The sequence below is a fragment of the Rhinolophus sinicus genome, linkage group LG16, assembly GCF_036562045.2.
Source record: "Rhinolophus sinicus isolate RSC01 linkage group LG16, ASM3656204v1, whole genome shotgun sequence".
NCBI classification, from domain to species: Eukaryota; Metazoa; Chordata; class Mammalia; order Chiroptera; family Rhinolophidae; genus Rhinolophus; species Rhinolophus sinicus.
The window spans coordinates 9,554,156-9,578,272 of NC_133765.1; the positions used below are offsets into that span (position 1 = coordinate 9,554,156).

The 24,117-nt window shown below is 47.5% G+C and overlaps 1 protein-coding gene across 1 annotated transcript in view; it reads right to left on the bottom strand.

The window, feature by feature from the left end:
• ST14 (ST14 transmembrane serine protease matriptase) overlaps window positions 1–24,117 on the bottom strand; it is a 39,373-nt gene that overhangs the window by 9,764 nt on the left and 5,492 nt on the right. Inside the window, exons 2-15 of the mRNA XM_019713990.2 lie at window positions 9,001–9,160; window positions 8,407–8,534; window positions 8,169–8,239; window positions 7,607–7,764; window positions 7,380–7,415; window positions 6,867–7,107; window positions 4,740–4,879; window positions 4,299–4,396; window positions 3,497–3,606; window positions 3,234–3,364; window positions 1,885–1,989; window positions 1,424–1,534; window positions 1,199–1,312; window positions 757–879 (exon numbers count right to left, since the gene is read on the bottom strand). Coding sequence (XP_019569549.2) covers window positions 757–879; window positions 1,199–1,312; window positions 1,424–1,534; window positions 1,885–1,989; window positions 3,234–3,364; window positions 3,497–3,606; window positions 4,299–4,396; window positions 4,740–4,879; window positions 6,867–7,107; window positions 7,380–7,415; window positions 7,607–7,764; window positions 8,169–8,239; window positions 8,407–8,534; window positions 9,001–9,160 — 1,726 coding nt within the window. The remainder of the gene's footprint in view (window positions 1–756; window positions 880–1,198; window positions 1,313–1,423; window positions 1,535–1,884; window positions 1,990–3,233; window positions 3,365–3,496; window positions 3,607–4,298; window positions 4,397–4,739; window positions 4,880–6,866; window positions 7,108–7,379; window positions 7,416–7,606; window positions 7,765–8,168; window positions 8,240–8,406; window positions 8,535–9,000; window positions 9,161–24,117) is intronic.

Consider the following 24,117-nt stretch of genomic DNA (forward strand, 5'->3'; position numbering starts at 1 on the left):
AAAGTGGGCTACCACCGCCGGGCCCTGCATCAGGCCCAAAGAGCCCCCATGGGGATAGGCATAGCACCACTGGAGCAGTTGTGGCATGAGGGACCCCTACCAGTAAGTAACTTCAAGCCTCACAGGCTTCCACTGGGCCCCTCTCCCCACTCCCAGGTTCAAAACCATCATATGCTCCCCTACCGCCTCCTACACAAACGCATTCAAAGGGCCTCCAGACACCTGTTGGTTTGTTTAGATTTACTCTGGGTGTCATTTGCCTAGATTTCCTTGTCAAATGCTGAAGGGCACAGCTCTCAGAGAGAACAGTGGATGGGTGACATGAAGTCACAGAATAGCTGCAGCTATGCTCAAATTTAACCTGAGGCCAGTGCTTCTGAAACACACAAGAGATTACAAATTAAAGTGTGGGGTGGGGTGTGGGCAAAACCCTGCCAAGGGCTCCAGCAAGCTGTGTGCTCTCTCCTCCAGGCAGGGTGGGAGGCCAGGGCTTGCCACTCCCGTGGCTGGGTCTATGGAGCAGGGGCCAGCCCAGCAGCCCTGCCATGAAGGCACTGACGCTGGCTGCTCATGGCCTTGCCTCCAGGACCAGAGCAGGCCAATGGGGCAGTGTTAGTACCAACCAGCAAAGTTATCCTTTCCTCCAGGCAGACACACCCTCTCACCAGGGCAGACTGGGTGAGTGAGGCACTGGTGTGATTTCCGCCTGTGTATGTGCCTGCACAGTGAACAACCGTATATGGCATCCCTGCTCACCACAGTCCTTCTCATCCGAGCCGTCGCTACAGTCCTTCTTCCCGTCACACTCAGGGTTGCCCTTGCTCACACAGAGCCCATCGTTGCAGCGATAGGTGTGTTTGGTGCAGGGGACGATGCTCACTGCTCAAGGAGGACACGGGGAGAAAATCAGTTCCTCTGTGGCACCCAACCAGAAGCCTGGTGATCCACCCATCTTAGCCCCTCACTCAGGCCTGTCCACCCATCTACACCAGTGCCCACTGTCCTTCCAGGCCGCCAAAGGTTCTCTACCTTCTGGAAGATTCTCTTCCTATGGACACCTTTTATCGCCACACTTCACATGAGGTGGTTTGTGTTTATTAAACTTTGGACATGTTGCATGTGAGTGTGCTCATGGCGCCTCTCTCGGGTACAGGGGGGAAAAGTCCCCTGAAGGACAGTGGGCTGGGCCAGGCCTCACCGCTGTCACATGTGGCCTCATCAGACCCGTCCCCGCAGTTGTCCTTCCCGTCACATTGCTGGCTCTTCAGGATGCACTTCCCATTGGCACACTTGACGGTCTCAGCCGGACAATCTGGGAAGCACAAAGCACTCAGCAGGGGCTCGACGCCTGAGCGGAGAGATGGCTGCAGCGCCCAGGCCACGCCCCCACGAGCACTCACGCCACGCCCCCACGAGCACTCACTGCACTCCAGCTCATCACTGTTGTCTCCACAGTCGTTCACGCTGTCACAGACCCAGAAGAGGGGCTTGCAGAACTTGTTCTTGCATGTGAACTGGTAGGTGGCATTGCATTCTGGATGGGGCAAGGGCAGCGTCAGCTGGCGAGGCTCAGTGGGGATGTAAGCCCCCCAGCCTCACTCATCACTCAGCTTCCCCGGGAAGCTGTCTGAGGACAGAGTCCCATCTGGAGAGCGGGTCCAGGTGCCCTGTGTCACTGGCTATGGGAGCTGACCTCAGCACAGCACAGACGCTCCACTGTCTGCGCCCCAGGGGCCATGGCTAGAGGGGAGGGGGCTAGATGTCCACACAGCAGATGGGCAGAACCTCCCCGCCACCTGGGGCCTTCCTGCCACGGGGGTTAGCTGACAGGCACCAGGGCACAGCACGGACAGGGAGGACGGCCCAGCCCGCAGCCCCACTCACTGCAGTTGAGCTCGTCGCTGTAATCGGCACAGTCCGCCCAGCCATCGCAGCGCAGCTCGTTCCGGATACAGCGCCCCGTGTTACACATGAACTTCCCAGGGCACGCTGCAGGGGACAGGGCAGGCCTGGAGTCTGCAGCCACCACCCCTGCCTCCCACAGCTGGCTCCCCGACTCACCCTCCTCCCTCACAGACAACCACACCGCAACACTGAGGCCCAAAGAAAAACTCTCGCCCGTCCTCAACACAGACCGGACAGGGCTACCACTGGCACCCCAGGGCAGGGCTCTCCCGGGCCCATCAAGCTGTTGGCAAGGCGGCTTCTAAAGCCCGTAGGGGAGAGTTGGCCGGGAGTCCCTCCTGACTGCCGATGACCACACCCCAGGAAGCTCCGGGCAAAGTGAAGAGGGGCTGGCTGGGTGTACACTCAGTTTTACTGTCGTGTCCTTGGCCAGCCATGTCCCCCAAGGCCCAGCCTCCCCATCGGCAACACAGAGCAACAGCAGCTCAGCAGGTCAATGATGTATGTGTCCTATGCAAAGTTCAAATGGCATCACCACATTTCCTTAATTAGGTATTTTCCACATTTCCACGTTTCTGAAGTTGGAAGGTGTCTGATAACTGATGTCATCAGGCAGATAGATGACAAAGTGGAGAGGAGGCCGTTGTCACTTTCTCTGCATAGGTAGCTTAGTCACTTATCAAAGCAGTTTTCTCATCTAATAACACTTTTGGTGGTGAGCTGTGCAATTGAATTTTAACTTAAATTTGGATTCTTGCATATAGGAATTTAACTTAAAATGTCTCCTAAAGGTTACTCTCTGATGCAGGGCTGAAACAAAAGACCATTGTGTATGTGGAAGAACTGCTACTTACATAGCAGACAGGGAAATTAAAGGCAACAGAATCTGCCAGATCTCTTAGGTATAGATCACAGAATTGTCAAAGCTAGGAATAGTGAGTATCGTGTTCATGCTCCAGAATTTTCTAACGTGTCTCAAAATTATGCTACCAATTCTAAAGGTGCTGAAAGGCCACAAAGACAAGCACCAATTATTAAAGTCACAGGGATGCGGAACCAAAGGGACAGGTGGCCCAAAGGAACTCAGGGTGCTCGGGCTCAAGGTGCCTCACCGTGGGACTAAAGGGCACGGTGTGTGCCAGCGCTCACTGTGGCCTTTGTAACAAATGCACTTCAGGCAGCCTTTTCTCCTTCAGAAATCTACTAGAGGGATATGCACATTCTCTGGCATCTTAGAATCAGGAAAGCACAACGCTAAGAAGAGGCGGCATAGAGAGTGAATCGGGGTCCCTCCCTCTAGCCAGGCTCCTTCCAAAGAAGTCACTCACGGTCACTGGAGTCATAGGACAGGTACTCAGCAAAGAAGCCCGTGTCCGTGTAGGACTGATCCGAATGGAAGTGAACAGTGATTCTGCTGCTGTTGCTGGCAACCACAAACTGCGGCCTCTCCCCGCAGTACCTGAAGGAAGGAGCCAACAGTAGGAAGAGGACACATCCTGGGGCTCGGGCACCCCCTCCCCACAAGCACCAGCCCTGGGCCAGCTCGCCCACTCCCCTGTTGCCTCCCCCTCGCCCACTTCCCAGCACTCACTTCTCCCCGTTGATCTCCACATAGTCCTTGGGGCAGGTGCCCAGGGGCACGTTGGGCTCCAACAGGTAGAAGAGTTTGAAGGACACCTTCACATTTCGATGGTTGGGCACCTGAAGAGAGAGATGCTGCTGGGCCTCTGCTGCTTCATTCCCTCTTTCCTAAACCCAAGGACGTCGTGTGGTGGCTATGGGGGCTGGAGAAGCAGGGCATGGAGCCTGGCTGTGCTTCTTCTCCTCTCCAGCCCATGTGGGCAACATGCAACAGAGCAGGAGGGGACGCGGTCCATGTTTGGAAGAACTTCTAGACTCAGACACAAGAGACACTGCTATATCGCTAAAGAAGGCTGGAAAGTTCTCCCTACATTATCGAAAGTAGGAAAGAGTGATGGATCTTTGATTGGGATGGCATGAGGGGCAGTCCTGTCAGCAAGACTTGTCTCACGGCCATTCAGCAAGTGCTTTCTCTGCTGCACACACATTCTCCAACCTAATCCCAACCGCACCTCTCAGAGGCAGCCACCAGCACACTCAGTGACCTGCAGCAAGCAAGCATCAGCCATGGAGAGGAGCAAGGACTTGAGTCTGGGTCAGCTTGACATTGCGGCAAGTCAGCCCTGTGCAAACCTGCCTGCCTGCGGGATTCAGATCCTGCCACGGGGGTCAGCTGTGGCCACTCGGGGTTGCTAGGAGCCCACCTCCCTTCTGTCCTTCTCACATGCCATCCTGGGGCATCCTTTCCTCGCTCCCTTTCTCTCTCTCACTCTCTTTCTCCCCACCCTCCTTCTTCCCCCCACAGCTCCTACCTCAATGTCCCACGTGCAGTTGATGTTGGGCGGGTAGTGGCCCGGATAGTACGGACTGCTAAATGTCCCTTGGGCTTCACGTAAGTAGCCTCCACAGCCTGAGAGGAAAGGCAGGAGAGAGCATGAGGACTGAGGACCTGCTCAGGAGGGGCCAGAGGAGAGCCAGCCTGAGGCAAAGCCGGTGGTCCTCTCAGGCGGCAGGCCTGGACACCTAGAGCCTCCACAGCCAGCTGCTGAAAAGTCCGAATGCTAGGAGGCCGACTTCTTTAGGGAGGCCTCCTGACCCAGGTGAGGGGCAAAAGGCCCTTTGGCTTAAGCTTCAAACCTTTGTCATCGACCTGGGCCAGTTTGCCAGCCACAGGGTTTGGCCTATGGCTCCCTGGACTCAAGCCAACCGCTAAAGACTGTCCCCTTCTCCACCTCACCCCAGCCCTTCCTTACTGCTCATCTTAGGCAGCTGGAAGAACATGGCCTCAAAGCCAGGATTTCGCCGCCCGGTATTGGTTATCAGCGTGACAAGCAGGACGTTCTGGGAGGAAAGGAAGGTCAGGTTGTAGGAGGGGGGATAGCTGCCACACAACCTGCAGGGACAAAAGGGGCAGGCGTTATCAAGGGCAGACAGAACCTAAGCAGAGGGGACCCAAAGACTCCATCCCTAAACCCTTCACAAAAGGCCAACGGTGGGGTCATAAAGGTCACGCCACACAAACAATCAGCGACCTGAGCTCAGGCACATCCCTGATGAGCCCTGCAGGTCACCTGAGTCCTCGCATATGTTGCAGGCACTGTGCACTAATTGTAAGGCTGTCCTTGTTTGAAATAGCAAAAGCTCAGAAACACTGAATACCTAACATTAGAGAATTCATTAAATAAACTACAAGCTAAATAATAACAATAATAATAGCAGTAAAAGCATGAACAACTAACACTTACTAAGACCATGCCTTTGTATCTATTCTTCATGCTTTATATCTAGTAACTCAGGTATCTTCCTACCAACTCTGAAGTAGAGACAATTATCCCCATTTTACAGATAAGGACACTGAGGCATGGGAAAGTCCACAATTCCACAGTTACTAAGTGTCAAGGCTGAAATTCCAACCCAAGCATCAGGTTCCAGAGCCTACACGGCCAACGCCCATGTCCTGCAGCCTCTCGACTACTCCACGTCACTCAACCATTAAAAATGATGGTTAGGGACAGGATTACTGATTTGGAAAGACTATCATAATATACTTCATTTTTTAAAAGCAGATAACAAAACCAAAGATGCTGTATAATCTCATATTTAAATATGTACCCAAACATATACATACACAGCAGAAAAGTCTAGAAGAGTATACATCACAAATCTAACAGTGATTGTTTCTAGGAAGTAAGATTACGAATGACATTCGTCCTCTTTGCCCATGTCTCTTTTCCACGTTTTCCTTTTAGGACATGTATTTATTTGTTGTACAATTAACGGATTAGAGAGAGGGAAAAAACCCTGCACAAAAAGGGTGTTTAGACAGGAGTTCTGGCTGCTAAACTGTAGCAGCAGATGGTTCTGTCTTGGCTTCAGCCTGAATTTTAGCCCATTATTAATCATGAAACATCTGCCCAGCTCATTTCCACAGAGGGCAGTAGAAGGTTCTGGCTCACTGAGTCAGGGAGAGAGGGGGAGGGGGGCACTTTGCCCCCAACCCACAACGCCTTTTAGAAGTGTGCGCCATCCTGACATGCGACTGGCTAGGGTGGCGTGCTTCTGAGCACCCCGACCTCCTTCGCAGGTGCCATTTTATTTGCTGTAATCCAGATGCTTTGACATCTGCAGCCTTGCTGGAGCGACTGCCCTCCAAGGGTTAGACAATTCCTAGAGATAGCAAAGATTCACCTGAGGCCAAGCCTTTCTCACGCAAACCAATTCAAAGCCCACCCCCAACCACTTCTCTCTAGGGCTCTTACACTCCAGGCCACCATCCACCCGCCCTAATCACCCCACAACCAGGTACCATACCAGACAGTGAGAGACAAACCTATGCCCCAGAGCCAACTGGAATTATTCAAGCTATTAGTCCTTAACTTATATATCCTGCCTTTCCTTGCCTTTCCTGTGGAAACCACAACAAAACAGCACTGCCCACATTTTCTGACAACGTCCTCTGCCTCTTGACCGACCCTGGTGCTTCCCTGTGTGGCTCCTCTGTGGCGCTCTCTGAAGTGTGAGTAACAAACTATCTTTTCAGTGGCAGTTGTCTCCTGATCTGTTGGCCTCAACATAACTGTTACCACAGCAGGCTGCACCTTCACTCTGGCAGGTACAGGCAGCACACCTGCTCACTGACATCTCGTGAGCCTTCCTCACCCACCCTTGCCAAGGCCTAGAAATCATCTCCAAGACGCTCCACTGGAGCTCATCACACCACACACCTGTTCTCTGCTGCCTGGAAGTTGGCAGCAGCCTGTGGCCAAGAGTCACAAGAGTCACATATCTCCAACCTACACTGCAACTAGCTCCAGAGGTCCAGCCCACAAGGGGCAGCCACGAAGCTCCCACAGCCGCCTGTGCTCCCCTGGGACACTCACTGCACCACAGCGCGGGGTTCCACAGGGCTCAAGGTGTCATACACCTTGACCAGGTCACTGCCACGGTCATCACAGGGCGCGACATCAAAGCTTCGGAAGGTGAGGCTCAGCACGGAGTTGGCATCCCCCCGTAGGGCCCACTGGCAGCTGGCGAAAGCTGGATAGGGGCTGTCAGGGAAGCCAGGCGTGGTGAACCGAGTCAGCTCCCCACCGCGGGCGTGCAGGGCGAATCTGCAGCTGTCTGTGGGACACAAGAGGCAGTGGGGCAGAGCTGGGAAGAGTGGGTGGGGTGAGCAGCTCACAGCCCTCCTGGGGGTGCCCCTACACCTGGCCTCTCCAAGGTGCCCCAGGATGCCCTGGACTGGCAAGAGACCAGGAAGGGGGCTTCTCCTGGCATGGGGGAGGCAAAGGGATGTGTTGCTATCACCACTGTGCAACTTTTGGGGACCCCTTGATTGAAGGGGCATCTGGCCACACCCCAGTCCTCCTCTGGGAAAAGGGCACCATACTTACTGTCCTGGGTGGTCTGTACTGTCCTGGGGTCAGTGGCTGAAGAAAAAGAGGGCGAATACAGTATTTACTGACCTGCTCTATTTCCTCATTCCTGCTTCCTTATTCCCCTAAAGGGAGGTGCCGGCCAGCACAGTCTTCGCTTCCCGGCACTCGCCCAGGAGCAGTGGCTTCCCCTGCTCCACTGCAGCCTGGCCCCCCAAACACCCACCCCGGCACCCTGCACTCACGGAAGGCCACCACGGAGGTCAGCGTGAAGGAATGCAGGGTGCGGGTGCGGGGCGGCAGCTTGACCGCGTGCTCCTCGGCCATGGCGCGCTCCGCCTCCTCCACCAGGTAGTTGGGAATGTTGAACTCTGACCAGTAGTAGGCGATGACGCTGCCCTCGCTGGGGAAAGGCGACTGGGTCTGATATGCGGAGGGGCTCTGGGCATCTGCCTGTCCCCACTCTCCCAGATGTGAGGGGCAGACCCAAACCCACATTTGGAAAAATAACAAAGAATCACTACCATTCCTGAGTGGCTTATGTCGCAGGCACTGTGCGAAGCACTCCACCCTGCTCCGAACCCGCATCATAGTAACACTCCCGGGTCACCCATCTTGGAGAGACAGAAGAGCTACGCGTGGTAAGCCATGGGCATAAAGGACAGAATAGCACTGCTGCCTTCGCTCTCCAAGGCAGGGCCTCAGGGCTTCATCGCCCTACAGGCTCCCAGGCACTTGTCCCACAGAGGACCACACACCGGTCCTATTCCCAGCACTTCCCCACCCAGCCTTCCCCTCAGTACCTACCTGAAGGCAGTCACCGCTGACTCCTTGTGGTAGGGACCCAGGGCTGGGATCCCACTGTACAACAGCTTCAGCTGAGGGAAGGACAAGAGGCTCAGGGCAGGCCAGAGAGCAGTGACAGCCTCCTGCCCCAGCCCTCGCTGCTCCCTCCCTCCTGGGACTTGGCTGCGCTCCCCGTGCCCCACATCAGCCCAGGGAGCAGACAGCAGGAACAGAGCGTCAGCCCAGGGATAGGACTCACCGCTTCCTTCACTTTGTTGGCCAGCTCTGCAAACTCAGTGGAGTTTGGGTTCTCATAGGCATCCACAAAGTTCTCGTTTGTGATCCTAAGGTAGCCATTGAAGACCTTCTGGACCCGCACGTTCCGGTCTGTGCAAGACCAGGGAAGGACAGTAGTTAGAAGAAGAGACAGCAGTCCTGTCTCATCCCCCAACGTCCACAAGCTGCCCTCAGCAACCCTGGGGGAGCTACTATGATGAAGGGCATGGGGGCAGATGGACCAGGTCTCTACTGGAATCCATACCTATGTTCAGATCCAAGAGTGTGAAAAGCAACAAAACTTCCCACAAACAGGGGAGCAAATGCAGGAGGGGGCCAGTGGACATATGAGCCCTGCAGGCCAGCTCTGACCAACTCTCCATTCCCACCCCCCCACACACACACCTTACGGCTTGAGAGAGCCAGGGAGACAGAGCCCTAGACCCCTCCTCACCCACCTGCATGCCACCCTCCATTCTCTGGTCCATAAGAGGCAGGCCTTGGCTCTGTCTGTTGAGGGAGAAGGTAGAGCCACCCCCACATCGCCCCCAGAGCCACCCCCTCCAGCTTTACTCACACTGGAAGTGCCACACCAGTAAACCAGCCGTGAGCGACAGCAAGAAGAAGCTGATGAGCACAGTCACTAGTACAACCCAGGGCTTGAGGCCTCGCTTCTCAACCTTCTTGGTGTTGTTCACCGGCAAGAACTCCAGGCCTTCCTCAAAGCCATTCATGTTCTAAACAGAAAAAGGCACTGCAGCTCAGAAACTCTCTCACCTCAACAGCCCGTCATTGAAGCTCTCCACTTAAGTGAATCATCTTTTGACGCAGGTAGATGCCCAGCTGTGGGGAAAGCAGGCCCAACCCAGGCCATGATTGGCCACTGGGTGCCTCTGTGCAAACTTCTAAAGGCAGCCCTTCCCCCAGCCACCACAGCCTCAGGCACGGAGCAAGGAGCCCCGACGATTCTGTCCCAACCGAGCTCCTGCAACAGGAGCCTGTGGGCAGCATGTAAACTGTACATCCTACCCAGTGGCCTTGCTCTGCCAGTGTTTAACCAGGCTATAAACCTGGACAGCTCTGTCATGCCACTGTGGAACAAGCTACCCTGCTTTTAGGCTTAAGTGTCCCAATCCATGATCTCAAGGTGAAGTGAGAAGGCCAGGTCTCTACTGGAATCCACACCCCTGCTCAAGCACAAAAGCACAAAAAGCAACAAAACTTGCGAAAAACAGGACAGCAGTTTCCCTGGTTCCTCCTTGTCAGGGGGAATCCAGGAGGGGGAGCATGAATGTGGAAGGGGCAGGTGCATGCAGTGTCAGCACGCAATGACAGGTAAGTTTTTCTGCCCTACCGCACACACTCTATCTGCTTGCTTTAAACTACCTCATACCCACTGCAAAAGGGTTTGTAATAAAAGCAATAGCCTCCATCCCAAATTCCACAGATGTGGCCATTTTTAACAGTTTGCAGATGTAGTTTTTCTGGGGTTAACCTTATAACTCTAAATAATGTGCTTGAACTAACGTTTCTTGGTTTGTCACATTTAAACCTTACAAGTATCTATTAACTCATTGCTATGACAGATTCTCCCCCTCCGGACACATTTGGATACTTTTATCTCTAATTTTAGTTTCCTAATAAGTTATATTTGTGACTTGATCAAATATCACTCACAGAAACACACCCCATAGCTAATCCCACCATGGTAATCATCTTGCAATATATAAATGTATCAAAGCAATGTGTTGTACAACACATTGTACAACCTTAAACTTACACAATATTATACGTCAATTATATCTCAATAAAAACAAATTTTTAAAAAAGAAAAGAAACACCCCAGAGGCAACTATTTAATATGCTTTCAAACTACTGTTCAGGAATTTGCCTCCATATTTCTACATATGCCAATATCACTATATCTTAATTCATCTATTTAAGATATAATCAACTGACTTTCTATTATGATAATGTGGATTTTAATGTCCTTCCTTCATTGTGTCTCACCCAACTTCCCAATAGTTATAGAGCTAAAGTTTTAAAAATTTATATCCATACTCTATGTTTTCATTAGTCTTTGAAAATATTGTTCACTATTATTTCCTTCCCAGTATAACAATTTTGTTTTCCTGCTGTAAATATTCACTTATTTGGATTTCTTTTTAACATATACCCAAGTCTTTCCATACAATCTAAGAGCTCTGTTAATACTCTTCTACTCTTCTGCATATAAAGTCTGTCAAACAACCTTTCATTTCATTTTCCTCTCAGGAGTTTCCCTCCTACGTCCTCGCTCCTTTCCCATAGCTGTTGTCTGGAACTACCTTCACCATCACCCTGGGAATTCCCTTCATCTTCCTCTTGTGTTAAAATTTGTTTCCTAGATTCCTTGCCTTAATCTCTATTGGCTTACTTCATTTTGGTGAAACACCATACTTCAGTAGCTTCCTGAGAAATGTTTTGAGACTTTGCTTGTTTGTGAAAGTTCCTTAATTCTGCAAGCACATTTTTGATAGTTTTTATAGGACTCTGGGTTTCAAATAATTTTCACTTACAATTTCGCAGACTCCATTGTTTTTTAGCTTCTAATTTTGCTTTTGAGAAATATGATGAGTACACATCCATATTGTTTACTCATGATTTATTATCTTTCTTTCTCTGAAAGCCTTAACAATGTGCTTTGAATTGGGTCTTTCAATTTCATGATGCTGAACTCTCCACCTGCCCTTTGAGTTTGGAAACTCATATTTTTCAGTCTGGAAAACTTTCTTGTATTATTTCTTAAATTATGTCCTCCCCTTCATTTTCTTTGATCTATCTTTCTGCAATTTCTATTATATTGAAATTGAAATTTCTATCATATTGATCTCTAACTTTACTTATCCTTTCTCTGCTATTATCATCTCAATTTTTAAAATTTCTATTGAGTTTTCCATTTCTGCTATCAAAACTTTAATTTCCAAGAATTCTTTCTTGTTCTCTGAATTTTATTCTTTCTTGTTCTCTGAATTTTGAGGGCAAAAATCTCATCTTTATATTTTTATTGAGTACTTTTTCTCTTTTTTTTCTTCACTTTCTCTTTCATGTTGAAGGCTTTTCTCAAATGCCCAAGGATGCTTTGTTGTTCATTCATATTTAAGAATAAGGTCCATTTGGAAGCTCTGTGTGCATGGCTTGCCCCAAGTGGCTTTACTACAGGCCACAATTATAGAGTTTTTTGTTTGTTTTGTTTTTTAAACTGGGCATTCCCAACAGCTAGGCTATGTAGATCTCTTCTATGGGGTGGTTTAATTGCTCCAAAGAATAATTTTCTAATCTCCTGGATAGAGCAATTTAAACACAGCCACTAGCATTCCAGACCATGTGAGAGAATAGACCTTTGCCTCTTTTTGCCCCTCACTACAGCCTTCCTCTGCACCTAGTGTCCTCAGGTCTAGAGAAATCTATTTCCCACCCCTTATGGGGACTAGTAGGGTAGGGGTATTTTTGTTTGGGACAGAGGTGGGGACCTGAGGATTGCTCACAATGCCCTTCCCTGTCTCACCTCTATCTTCTATAACACCAGAGCCCAATTCTTGACACTGGCAGAGGACATCATCAAAGAAGTCCTGGGAGAATATAAAGAGAGGCATATCTCTTTAATTCAAAGGCTCACTGAATGGTGAGAAAAGTAAATGAAAAAGCACATATGACTAAATACATCATGATGGAATATCAGAACACCAAGGATAAAGAGTATGTTCTCTAAACCTCTATCTGGCTTTTCCTCCCCCCGCCCTCATATTTTACGTTCTTCATCACTAGGATTCTGGGATTCTTCAACATTCTGGGATTTTTTTGGTTTTTAAGTTACTTACTTTAAAACCTATAGAATTTTTAAAATAGCTTCACTGAGGTATAATTGGCGGAAAAAAAAAACACTACATATTAAAGTGTACAATTTTGGGCATATATGTACACCTAAGAAATCATCACCACAATCAAGATAATGAACATATCCATCACCTTGAAGTTTCCTCCTGGCCCTTCCCTCGCACGCCTCCCCATTCCCTTTCCTGTCCCCAAGCAACTAATTATCTGCTTCCTATCAGTAAAGACTAGTTTGTTTTTTCTAGAACTTTATATAAATGGAATGATACAACATGTACTCTTTATTGTCCAGCTTCTTTTAAGCAACACAATATTTTGAGCTTCATACCCATTATTATGTTTATTAGGTTCATAGTGCATCCTTTTCTATTGTGGAGTCGTATTCCATTGTGTGGATATACAATTTGTTTACCTATTCACCTGTTGATGGACATTTGGGTTGTTTTCAGTTTAGGGCTATCACAAACAAAGCTGCTATAAACATTCCTGTACACGTTCTTGTATTGGCGTATGCTTTCATTTCTCTTGGGCAAATTACCTAAGAGTGGAATAACAAGTTTGCATAAGTGTATGTTTAACTTTTTAAGAAACTGCCAAACTGTTTTCCAAAGTGACTGTACTATTTCACATTCCCATCAGCAGTATATGAGGATTCCAGTTTGTCCACATCCTGTCCAACACGTGGTATGTTCAATCTTTTTAATTTTAGCCATTTTAAGAGATTCATAGTGAGTGGTTTCTCACATTGGTTTTAAATTGCTTTTCCCTAATAACTAATGATGTTGAACATCTTTTCATATACTTAATTGCTATTTGATTATCTTCTTTGGTGGCGTCTTTTCAAATCTTTTTCTGAATTTTTTTAAATTGATTTGCTTATTTCCCCATTGAATTTTGAGAGGTTTTTGCAATTATTTTTATCCTTTTAAATCACAATTACTTTTGCACCAACCTAATATATTCTGGATACAGTCTTTAGTAAAAAATCAGTTGTCCATATATTTATGGGTCTATATCTGGCCTCTGTTATGTCCATGATCTCCGTCTGTCTTTATGTGAATATCGTGCTGTCTTCATTACTGTAGCTTTGTAAGTCAAAAAAGCTATTGAAATAAGTGAGTTTAACAAGGTTGCAGAATATAAGATCAATATATAAAATATCGCTTGTATTTTTATATGTTAACAATTACAAAGTGGAAATTAAAACTAAAAACATAAAATGTACAATAGCAGCAACAACATAAAATACTTAGGGGTAAATCTGATAAAAGATGTCCAAGACCTGTACATTGAAAAATACAAAACATTGCTGACAGAAATTTAAAAGACCTAAATAAATCAAGAAATATCCCATGTTCATGGATTGGAAGACTCAATATAGTTAGGATGTCTATTCTCCTCAAATCTGTCTATAGACTCAATACAATCTTGATCAAAATTTCAGTAGGTTTTCTGTAGAAATTGATGAGCTGCTCTGAAATTCATATGGAAATAGAACAGACCATGAAAAAAAAAAAGAACAAAACTGAAGAATTAATATCACCTGATCTCATGACTTATTATAAAGGCAATGAATGTTTTTCCTTAAATTCCAAAAATCATATATTTCGTTTCCAAGAGTCATGCTTTATTCTTTGATGGTTATTTTTTTGAACAGCCTTTTTTGTTTTATGAATGCACTACCTTCTTGCTCTTTCTTAAGATAAAACTAGATTTTTAAAATATATATTATCTTCAGAAGTTTGTCTTTCTCTTTTAGGCTGTAGGTTTTCTTTAAATGGCCAATGGTGTTTGGTTGTCTAATCATATTTAAAAATGAAAAAATAATAAGGCTTTAGCTAAACTCTCTGAACAGACTGTGTGTATGTGTATATATATGTTAGAATAAATGTAACAAAATAATTGTTTATTATGTTTATTTTCAATTGACAGGGTGCTTTCACAACTATTTTCTTACTTAATCCTCCCAACAATCCGGGAAACATTCATGACTGGTGCCGTCACCCCCGTTCTATAGATAAGGCCTGGAGAACTGATGACTTTGCAAGATCACACAGCCAGTCCAGAATTTTCCTGGTTTCTGCCTCCCAGTGTGGTCAGCTTCCAGAACTCAGGAAGCAGGTATTCAGGAAAAAGGGAAAACAAGCTCCTTGGGAAGGGGGCGGTGGCCGACAACATAGACAGTGCACCCCAGGGGCCACCTCCTGTCTGCCAATGGAGCAAGGCCGTCAGCAGCGAGGCAGGCTCAATGGTAGGGCCTTAATGTCCCTACAGTGTGAATGCTGGGCTCCGCTCAGCCAAGACATGCTGTTTAATCAGTAACTAGACTGCTTCCTTTTATAACCCTACTCTCGGCTCCATTTTCAAGCATGTTAAGAGATCGTCTTGCCTAACCCAGCCATGTTATTGATTAGGATACTGAGGCTGAGAGAGAGGGAGTAACCTGTCCAAAGTCACAAAGGTAGTGAAGCTAGTAAAGCAGCAAAGCTGGGATGAGCCACTCCCTTCCACCGGCCACGCCCTTCCACCCGAGACAGGATTCATGTATGTACGTGGAAGGGGAGGAGGCGGCAGGGCGCCCCTGTCCACTGGGCTCAACTGCATACATAACCATCTCTCTATACTGTATAACAATCTCTCTACAGAGTCACAAAGCCAATGGAAGAGAAAGTATGCTGGTGCCTGCTTTTGCTTCTCCTTTCTGTTTCGTAAAAGTAAATGCATCTGCAGGTACAAACACATACAAAGCCCAATGCTGCGAAGCCAGATTCTTCCTTACCACAAGCAGAGGCAGAGGCCACAAAACCCTCGAGGCCAATTCCCACTGGCCAGCCAGAGTCCCTGAAACACAGCAAGGCTCAAAGCCAGCTCAGACAAGAGAGCAAGGGGTAACTTCCTGGAGGACAGGTGGGCATGAAGGGCTTGGGGTACATGCAGAGCGAAGACCCTGGAGGTGTGAAGGGGGAGAACCCAGGGGGCAGCTTGCAGGGACAAGATCAGATGAGCATCATTCCCATCCAACTCTCAGGAAGAACAGAGGGGTATGGTCCAGAAATCCAGGAGGGGGAGGAGAAACCCTGGAGAATATCACATTTTCTGTTGTTTTAAGCACACTAGTGCAAGTGACACATATCCTTCCCAAGGTCAGTGGTTGTCAATAAAAACTAATTTACATAAGGTATTTGAATGATATAAGAAAGACCCTTGCAGTCACTTGACTCCCATTAAGTAAGAAACTCACTAAATGCTAAGCTAAATGCTAACTAACTAAATGCTAACTAAAAGCTAAATGCTAAGCAAACAAAACTCTGTGTCCAAGTCCTCCAAAGAATCCTCCCACTTGAGAGGCACCTTCCCTGGCTCCCTAAGCACACTCTAACAGACCTGTCACCAGCTCCAAACTCTCCAGGGTCCATTCTCCCACTGGCTCTGGGACCAGCAAATCCAAAGCTGTACTTGCCATCAGTAGCTCGGAGTGTGGTCCTCACTAGAGAAAAGCAACTGGTGAGTGTTTACATATATAAATGACAAAAATAACATTATCCAAAAATCCACACAAGATTCCAACCAAAGTAGATGAATAAAAAGTAAACTTTCATGCTCTGCTTTGTTTTTTTTGTTTTTTTTTTAAGATTGTTCCTCATTTGGCTAAGGTTGGGTGTGATCTTCAGGTAGGGAAGGAAACTGAAATAGGAAGAGGTCACTAAGAGTCCTGGAAGGGACCATAAAAAGCCATCACATGACAACCGGTAACCTGCTGCAGATCAAGGTCAAGGGGCAGGTAAGATGTCACTGGCTGGAGACAAAGGTGTATTACTCAGACCTGAGACTAGAATAAAGGTGGCTGGCTTCATGTGCCACTGCCAGCTCAGCCGTTGATTTGTAGTAGGTGCTCCTCACTTATAGATAGGTTGGGTGACTCAGTGTACCCACCACCAGACGGGACAGATTTCAATTCCATGACATCATCACTGTCACTATGGTCATGAGAACCATAAAATATGCCTGAGATTGTTCAAGCATGAAAGGACAGTCTGAGCATCTGCAATGGTTTTCCACAGAGAGGAGGTATTCTGTGACACTCAAAGATGCTTTCCTTTGGAGAAAGACAAAGCCAGCTTAACTCTCGTGGCCACTCCCTGATGCCAGTTTGTGTTAGATCCTGGCCAGAGTCCCCAGAAAGACAGCATGACTCAAGGCCACCTGAGACGACAGAGCAAGGCATGAATTCTAAAAACCAACCCTGTATTTGTCATCCAGCAGAAATGCACAGCACCGAGATACCAGAGGTGAAACTGGAGAAAGCCCTCTGTTTCAAGTGGCCGATTATAAAGGGATCCTGTCTCACAGAAGCCCTATTTAGGATGGGCTCTCTCCAGTTAAATTGCCACCCACACATTGGAAAACTTGGGCAGCTGTGGAGAGAGAGCCGCCAGCCCACGTGCAGGCTCCCAAGGGTGAGACTTCATGCGTCCTGCTGCCTTTGTAGTCCTGGTGCAGCATAGTGACCAACACAGAAAGGACACTAAGTTTTTTCTTCACAGGAGGACCGACAGGAAAAGACAGCCCACATCAGAATTCTCCACCCACTCACCAGCCCACGACAATTGATCTCACAAGTAGCCAGATTCTGAAGAACCCCACAAGAGGCTACGGTTCCCATTGATCGTACCAATCCAGCATTTCCCAGACTAGTCTGGGCATGAAAAACAACAGCAATAATAATAACAACAACAACAAAAACAAGTAAAGTGCTTGCCCAGCATCAGATTCCTGGAGATGCTGCTACAGTGTCAGGGGCAGGGCCCTGGGATCTGGAAAGTTCAACAAGTGCCCTAGGTTATTATTAGGAACTTGAAAGTTCAAGAAACTCGGCCTCCTGTTTCCAAGAGGCTGCCAGCCAGGCTCACCCATTTCCCATCACAGTGAGAGGAGCCAGCCTATTCACATTACAGTTTCAGTCCACCTATTTTAAGCAACATACCTGCTTGGTTGGACTTTGCTTCCGTGCCCTGGGGCCCTCCCACAACAGGCTATAAGCAACACCTAGAGTCTCTCAGGCTGCCACCAGGGGCCCTCAGAGACGCACGCTCCCAGAGGTGCGGTAAGCGGGTGGTACGCTCCTTGAACCCTCTACCTATTGTTGCCCAACCCTCTCACCTTTGCCCTTTGACACGTCACTGCCCTCCCACCAGAAGGACCCCCAAGGAGGATCCAGAATTACCTGTAGATCTGTGACCCCAAGGCATCTAGGGGAACAGAAAGCTGACCCATGGCCAACAGTTCCTACTGAAGGAAATAAATCAAAACTCTGCACACCTGGTCAGAGCAGGAAGAGAAGTCCCCAGGGGCCTGACTCAGCCAACCTCGGGTACTCTGTCAGCACAGAAACCCGGTGGTTCTCTGCCAGCCAGTACCTGGCTCCTGCAGGTTTCACTCCTGTGCCACTCGCTCCCCAACTCGCTGCACTGCCTAGGGCCCTGCCCACATAGCCATGGTGCTGGGACCACACACACCTTCAACGTGACCGCAAAAGGGGACAAATAACAGACTAGGGGGAGGACTGCTGGATACAATTCTCTTCTTTCCTTTTGAGGCATTGGGGTGGGTGTGGCCTAGATGAGAGGTCAGACCTGAGAACCCTGAGCCACTGGAGCAAATATTTCTCACTGTACCTCAGTTTTCCCCTCTAAAAAGTGGGTTAATAGGGGCGACCAAATGGCTCAGTTGGTTAGAGCACGGGCTCTGAGCAACAGGGTTGCCGGTTTGATTCCCACATGGGCCAGTGAGCTGCACCCTCCACAACTAGACTGAAGACAACAAGCTGCCACTGAGCCGGAAGGGGGGGCCGGATGGCTCAGCTGGTTAGAGCACGAGCTCTTAACAACAAGGTTGCCAGTTCAATTCCCGCATGGGATGGTGGGCTGCACCCCTGCAACTAAGATTGAAAACGGCGACTGGACTTAGAGCTGAGCTGCGCCTTCCACAACTACATTGAAGGACAAGAACTTGGAGCTGATGGGCCCTGGAGAAACACACTGTTCCCCAATATTCCCCCAGTAAATTTTTTTTTTTTTTTAAAGCGGATTAATGACTCCTTCTAGCCTTCTAAGTAGGGGTGTTATAAAACATAATTAGCTGACTCATGCTGGGGCCTACATACCATCTCTCTTCGATTTTGATTTCTCCATCCACTGTCTATCCATCAGCCCAAAGCCAGGCAAGGACCATTCCTCCCTCTGGTCTGGTAGAGCAGCTAAAGTTCAAGTTAAAACACTAAAACCAAACAACAACAACAACAACAGAAAACCCTTCACATCATAAGTCTGTCTACCTTGTGGGCCTCAAAGAGCCAGGCAAGAGCAGACCTGGCATGTGTCCTGGGAAGCCTGGGGAAAGACAAATCAAAGCCCGCCTGTTCACTGCACTGGAAAGGCCTCCTGCTCCTGCCCCACTTCCCTCTCCTCTCTCCCCTCCACTGAGGAAGGCAGGGGCTGGCCTGTGGGAGAGGAGAAAGCCCTCCCTGGGGCCTTTCCACCCACTCACAACCCATAGACTATTTACTCAGCAAAGCCAGGACATCTGCCTGACCACATCTACACTAGGTCTCTGTTTACACATCAAGTTCCAATCGTTTCCAAAAAATTTAGAAACATTAAAATCTCATTTCCAATGCAAGCTCTTACAACACCTCAAAACTAACAAAACAATAAACAGACTGGTTGCAGAAGCAGCAGGACTAGAGGACCTATGGGCTACTGTCCTTGAGACACTGACCCAAAAGGCCAAAGGAGATGCCAAAACCACTGAGTGAGACGATACCTGCCCTATGGCTCTCGGGCAGCATCAGAAAGGGGTCTGCACGTGGGCTGAAGCCCACAGAAGGACGCCCTGAGTGTCCCCAAGGGGCTTCCCTACCCACCGCCTCTGACTTAGAGCTCCATGTGAAAGGCAGAGGCCACGACAAACATAATCCCTATTTTTGTGCATCTTGGTGCCATGTCAAGCATTTTTTTAAAGGATTATGTCAATTTTTATTGTTAATGTGTTATTGGTGATTTATGGGTATTTATTTCTATTTTTATATCAGTGACATGTATGTGTACTATGCCAGGTAGGGGGGATACAGACACAGATAAGATGTTGCCTGTACCTTTACAGAGTGAACTATCTACAGCATCAATTAATTAGTTTAAGTGAAAAATAAGATCAAATGCTTAGGACATGGGAAACAACACATTGTCAAGAATTAAAAGAGGTACTTATGCGAACTGCCTATCTTTTCTTTGATTCCTACTTCTCACTCATAAACTTCAAAATCAAATGAATCTCCAACTCTTTTCTATTCTACATGCTAAGTTCTCTGAAATCCATTCAATTATCCTCATTCTCACACTCTTCCTGCATCCAGATAACCCCCTGATCGTCCTCGTGGGTCTCCTTCCCTCAAACCTCATGTCAAGCATTTTTAATACATATTATCTCTAATTCTCACAACTAGGTTTCATTTTCATGAAAATGAGGAAATGGGTTAAAAGAGGTTAACTTGTCAAAAACCCAGATAGTTAGAAAGTGGCAGGGCTGAACTGCAGACCCATATCTGTCTGACTCCAAAGCCAGTATTCTTCTCAGGATACCCTGCGGCTTCTCAGGGGGACAAGTATGAACCCTTCCACCCCCCAGACAAAATTGAGGAGGCTCAGAGATTAACTTCCTTAAACCTTTTCACTGCGCTAATTGATTTCAAGTTTATTCTCCAAAATGTGTCAAAAATAATTACAGTATTTATATTTTTAAGTAAATACAGTTAAGGTGCTACATTTTATTAAAATAAATGCTCACTTTAAAGAATAAAAACTTCCTATTGTTATTCATTCTTGAAAAACACAAAAATATAGAAAAATGTACATCTGCTTTCCTACACTTCCTTTCTGGAACACTGGCTCGTGGGGTAAAGTCGAACGCCGCAGTCGGCAGCATGGAAATATCATTCGACTCTGGATGACCGTCACAGCGAAAATGAAGACCATGCTGCAAAACTCTACCTATTACAAAACCCTCTTCTTGGACTCTAGATAGGGGCATGCTGTGCCCAGCACTGTATACGAATTTCCACCACTTCAACACTAGGGGAGCTGACTGCCTCCACTTTTGACCTTGCCCCCATCTAGGAGGCCCCCAAAACCTATATGGAACCAGAAGGCTGGTCCCAGCCTGCCCACTCAGAATGGCGTGGCTACCCTCACCACCCACCAAGCCCACCTGCCCTTGAGCACACAGCCAAAGGCCAAGTCCCTCCAGGAAACCTCTGCAGACCACCTCAATCCCCAGGACTTTCTCCCTGGGACCTCGCTTCCTTTATGACCTGTTCCGCCCACTTGGCATCAACGATACCCCACTGCCTCAGTGGTCAGACCAGGCAGCGCAAGGAGGTCAGGGTGCCCCAGGTCCTCTTCGTTCTGCTTCTCTCTCCCATCTCCTCCAGCCTGGACTTTGCCAGAGTTAGCAATTGATTGATTGAATGATGGGTGAATTGGTTGACTGAAAGACTTCTCTCTCCACAGCCAGACTTAGATAGCATACCCAAGGCAAGTTGGGATAATCTCCCAGGTGCTACGACCCAGGAACTTTCCAGACTTGTGTTCAATCCTGGAAGGACAGCGAATACTCAGTCCCCTCTCCCATCCCCCCACCCCCGAGGTTCTGCTTACGGCACTCTCTCCCCTCTGGCTCTCTAGTATGAGCCCCAGCCTGGCCACTTGCTCCATTTATCAGCCCCAACTAAGTGTGGACTCCCTCAGTCGTGTCCTCTCCCAGTCCTCAGTTAAAAGCTACCCCCAGGACACAACCTCTTTTTTTTTTAATTCCAGCCAGAGAATTCCATCTCAGCTCCAAGATCACTCCCTCCACCTGCTCCTTCCCAGGGCTCTTTGATCCGACTAACTCTGCACCAGTCTGTCCTTATTTGCCAGAGGTCCCCCTCCTGGCTCTAGCCCCTACCACCTTTCTCCAGCCCCAGTCACCAGACTCAAGGAGCAGAAGCATCTTTCTGCAGTGGTCCAACCAGGCAGACTCCCCCAGAAACAAAACAAGAGAAACAAGAAACAAAAGCAGCACCCTGTAACTTCTTTTCATTCTTTTTCTCTGAGCCCATGTTTTGCTTTCATGGGCTAGTGCTTTCTGAATTATTGAAATTTTTGTTGAGATCATTGTACATGTAGATTGACGTGCCATTGTAAGAAATGACACCGAGATCCCTTATACACTTTGCCCCGTTTCTCCCAATGCTAACATCGTGTAAAACTATATTATAATACCTCAACATTGATATAATCCACTGTTCTTATTCCCATTTCCCATTTTGCCTGCATTCATTTGGGTGTAATTATTAAGTGCCATACAATTTTATCAATGGTGTAGGTTCCTGTATCCACCAGCACCGACAAAATTCTGATCCCTTCTGCTGGTCTGGTGTGACCTAGCTCTCCCACCCATCAACATATCCTCCTGTTCTAAAGTTGTCATTTCAAACATGTTCTAGAAATGAATTATTTAGTATATAACCTTTGGGGATTGCTGGCTATTTTCCACTCAGCAAAAATCCCTGGAGCATGAGTCGAGTCATTACATGCATCAGTCGCTTGTTTCTTTTTATTGCTGAGTAGTATTCATGGTACGCAGGTACTATAGTCCATTGAACCTTTTTTTAACAGCTGCGTTGGTGGACCCAGAAGTTAGCGGAAAAGCCCGAATACACCTGCCTCCTGGAATTGACCACATTCTGAGAAACACCTCTCCCGCCTCTAGAGTAGCTCCCAGGCATGTTAATGGAGCTACAAATCTAAGACCTTGTTTGGGTGAAAGCCCTGAATATACAAACAGGAAAGCACCCCTGGCAAGGGAGGGAGCCTGGAATGGGGGGCCGTCCAAGGTTACAACCCAGAATCCCCATGAAGGAAGTAACAGGATAGGAGCGAGGAGAGAACTGAGGAATTGCATCCTTAGAATCAGATTCTTAGAGCTGAGACAATTTTTAGACATCGTCCCGTCTCCCATCTTCCCGGGGTCCTTCTTTCTGGGGGAAACCGTATTTTATTTAGTGCCAGTATTACAAAGTTCTTCCTCCCCCCGAGTGTGACCAGCATCACAATGACCCCTGCACCTTAGCATTGCAGCGGAACTCGCCTCACTTATGCTCAGGGCAGCTCCGGAAATACTTCCGAGTCTGCTCTATCTCTGGCTTAAACACACTCCACTCAATCAATCAAACTGTTCGCTAAACCTCTGGTCATTTGGTTCAACCTCACAATATTATTAGTTAGCAATATTCCTGTTAAGACATGGAACCCCAAATTCAACAGCATAATCCACATTAGACCAACCCTGTGTGGCGTCCATGGGGGCTGTTCATCAGTTACCTCCCTTATCCTGATTGCTCTATGTCCATCAACTGTCCAAAAATACATTCAATTAGCACACACAAACAGTAAAAATAAAATAATAAAGGATGATATAACTATTTGATGAAAGTTTATGCAGCAATCAAAAATTGTTTTTCCAAGAATAGGTAATACTATGGAAAAATTACCTAAAATACAATGCCAAAAAAAAGTCAGAAAGTACATAGGCACTTCCCACCTTTCCAAATTCACTTCAGGTGTCTCCTCTGAGAAGCTCCCAAGCAGGGCCCTTCCCCCACCATTTCAGTAGAAGCCTTCCTCGAGGTTTCCTAGCACCCTCACCGCACCTCCATCCCAGTCTCCAAGTCTCCAGATAAACCACCTGCTCCTTAAGGATGGAGGAGGGGCTGTGTCTTTGCTCTACAATCTTAACATGGGTTAAGATAGTTAATAAGTGTGTGATGAATTAATTACAACCATATCTTTAGCTGCAGAATAGGAATGACATTATGATTCCATTTGGGGGAAAATCTGTGTACACACATATATTAATATCCACATAGGTACATATTAGTACATGCATAGAAGACTTGTGGGAGAACATAAACCAAACTATTTATAGGGGTTATAAAATCTGGAAGAGAGAATTTCACAAGAATTTGGCCTTCTACTTTGTATATTTCTGTACTGCTTGACTTGAAACAAAAAAGTCCTTCCTAACTTTTGTAATAAGAAAGAAAAAAAAAGCAACTTCCTTTAGAAAACACGCATAAGCAATACCAAATTTGTAAAACGCTTCTCTAGGGAATTTTACCCCATTTTAAAATTCTTTCTACTTATCTGAGCCAAATTTTTTTAAATAATAATAATTTTAGCTTTTTAATAATAATGTTTGAAGTTATAACCAAATAAAAATATAGGGGGGATTCATTTTAGAGCCTAGGAAGCTGCACTACATGCCTGGCTTTTACTGAGCTTGGCATCAACTCAAAATGCTGGCTCTCCACTCGCTCATCTCCTGGCTCACATCACCATGGGTGTGGGGGAGGTGGCTTTTCTTTCCGTTGTCAGGGTGGTGCAGTAAGCACAGCAGTTACTCCTAAGACAGATGGACACCATTCTGTTCTTGGCAGCCTATCCCACAGGCTGTCCACGTCCTTCTGACTCATAATTAAGTCATCTAAGATCTGGCTTTTCCCTCCCAGGAGCGTGTCATCTGCAAAGATAAGCAAATGTCCCAAAACCTCATCAGATTTGCTACTAACTAAGACATGTCACAGAACCCAGGAAGGAGTCAGGAGTAGCCCAGAGTGACTTGGATGTGTAAATGGACCCTCTTGGGCACAGCTCTTCAACAGACACCAACCCACCAGACTTTACTGTCCTCCAGCCCCCAGTCCTCCACCATGCCCAGCAGACAA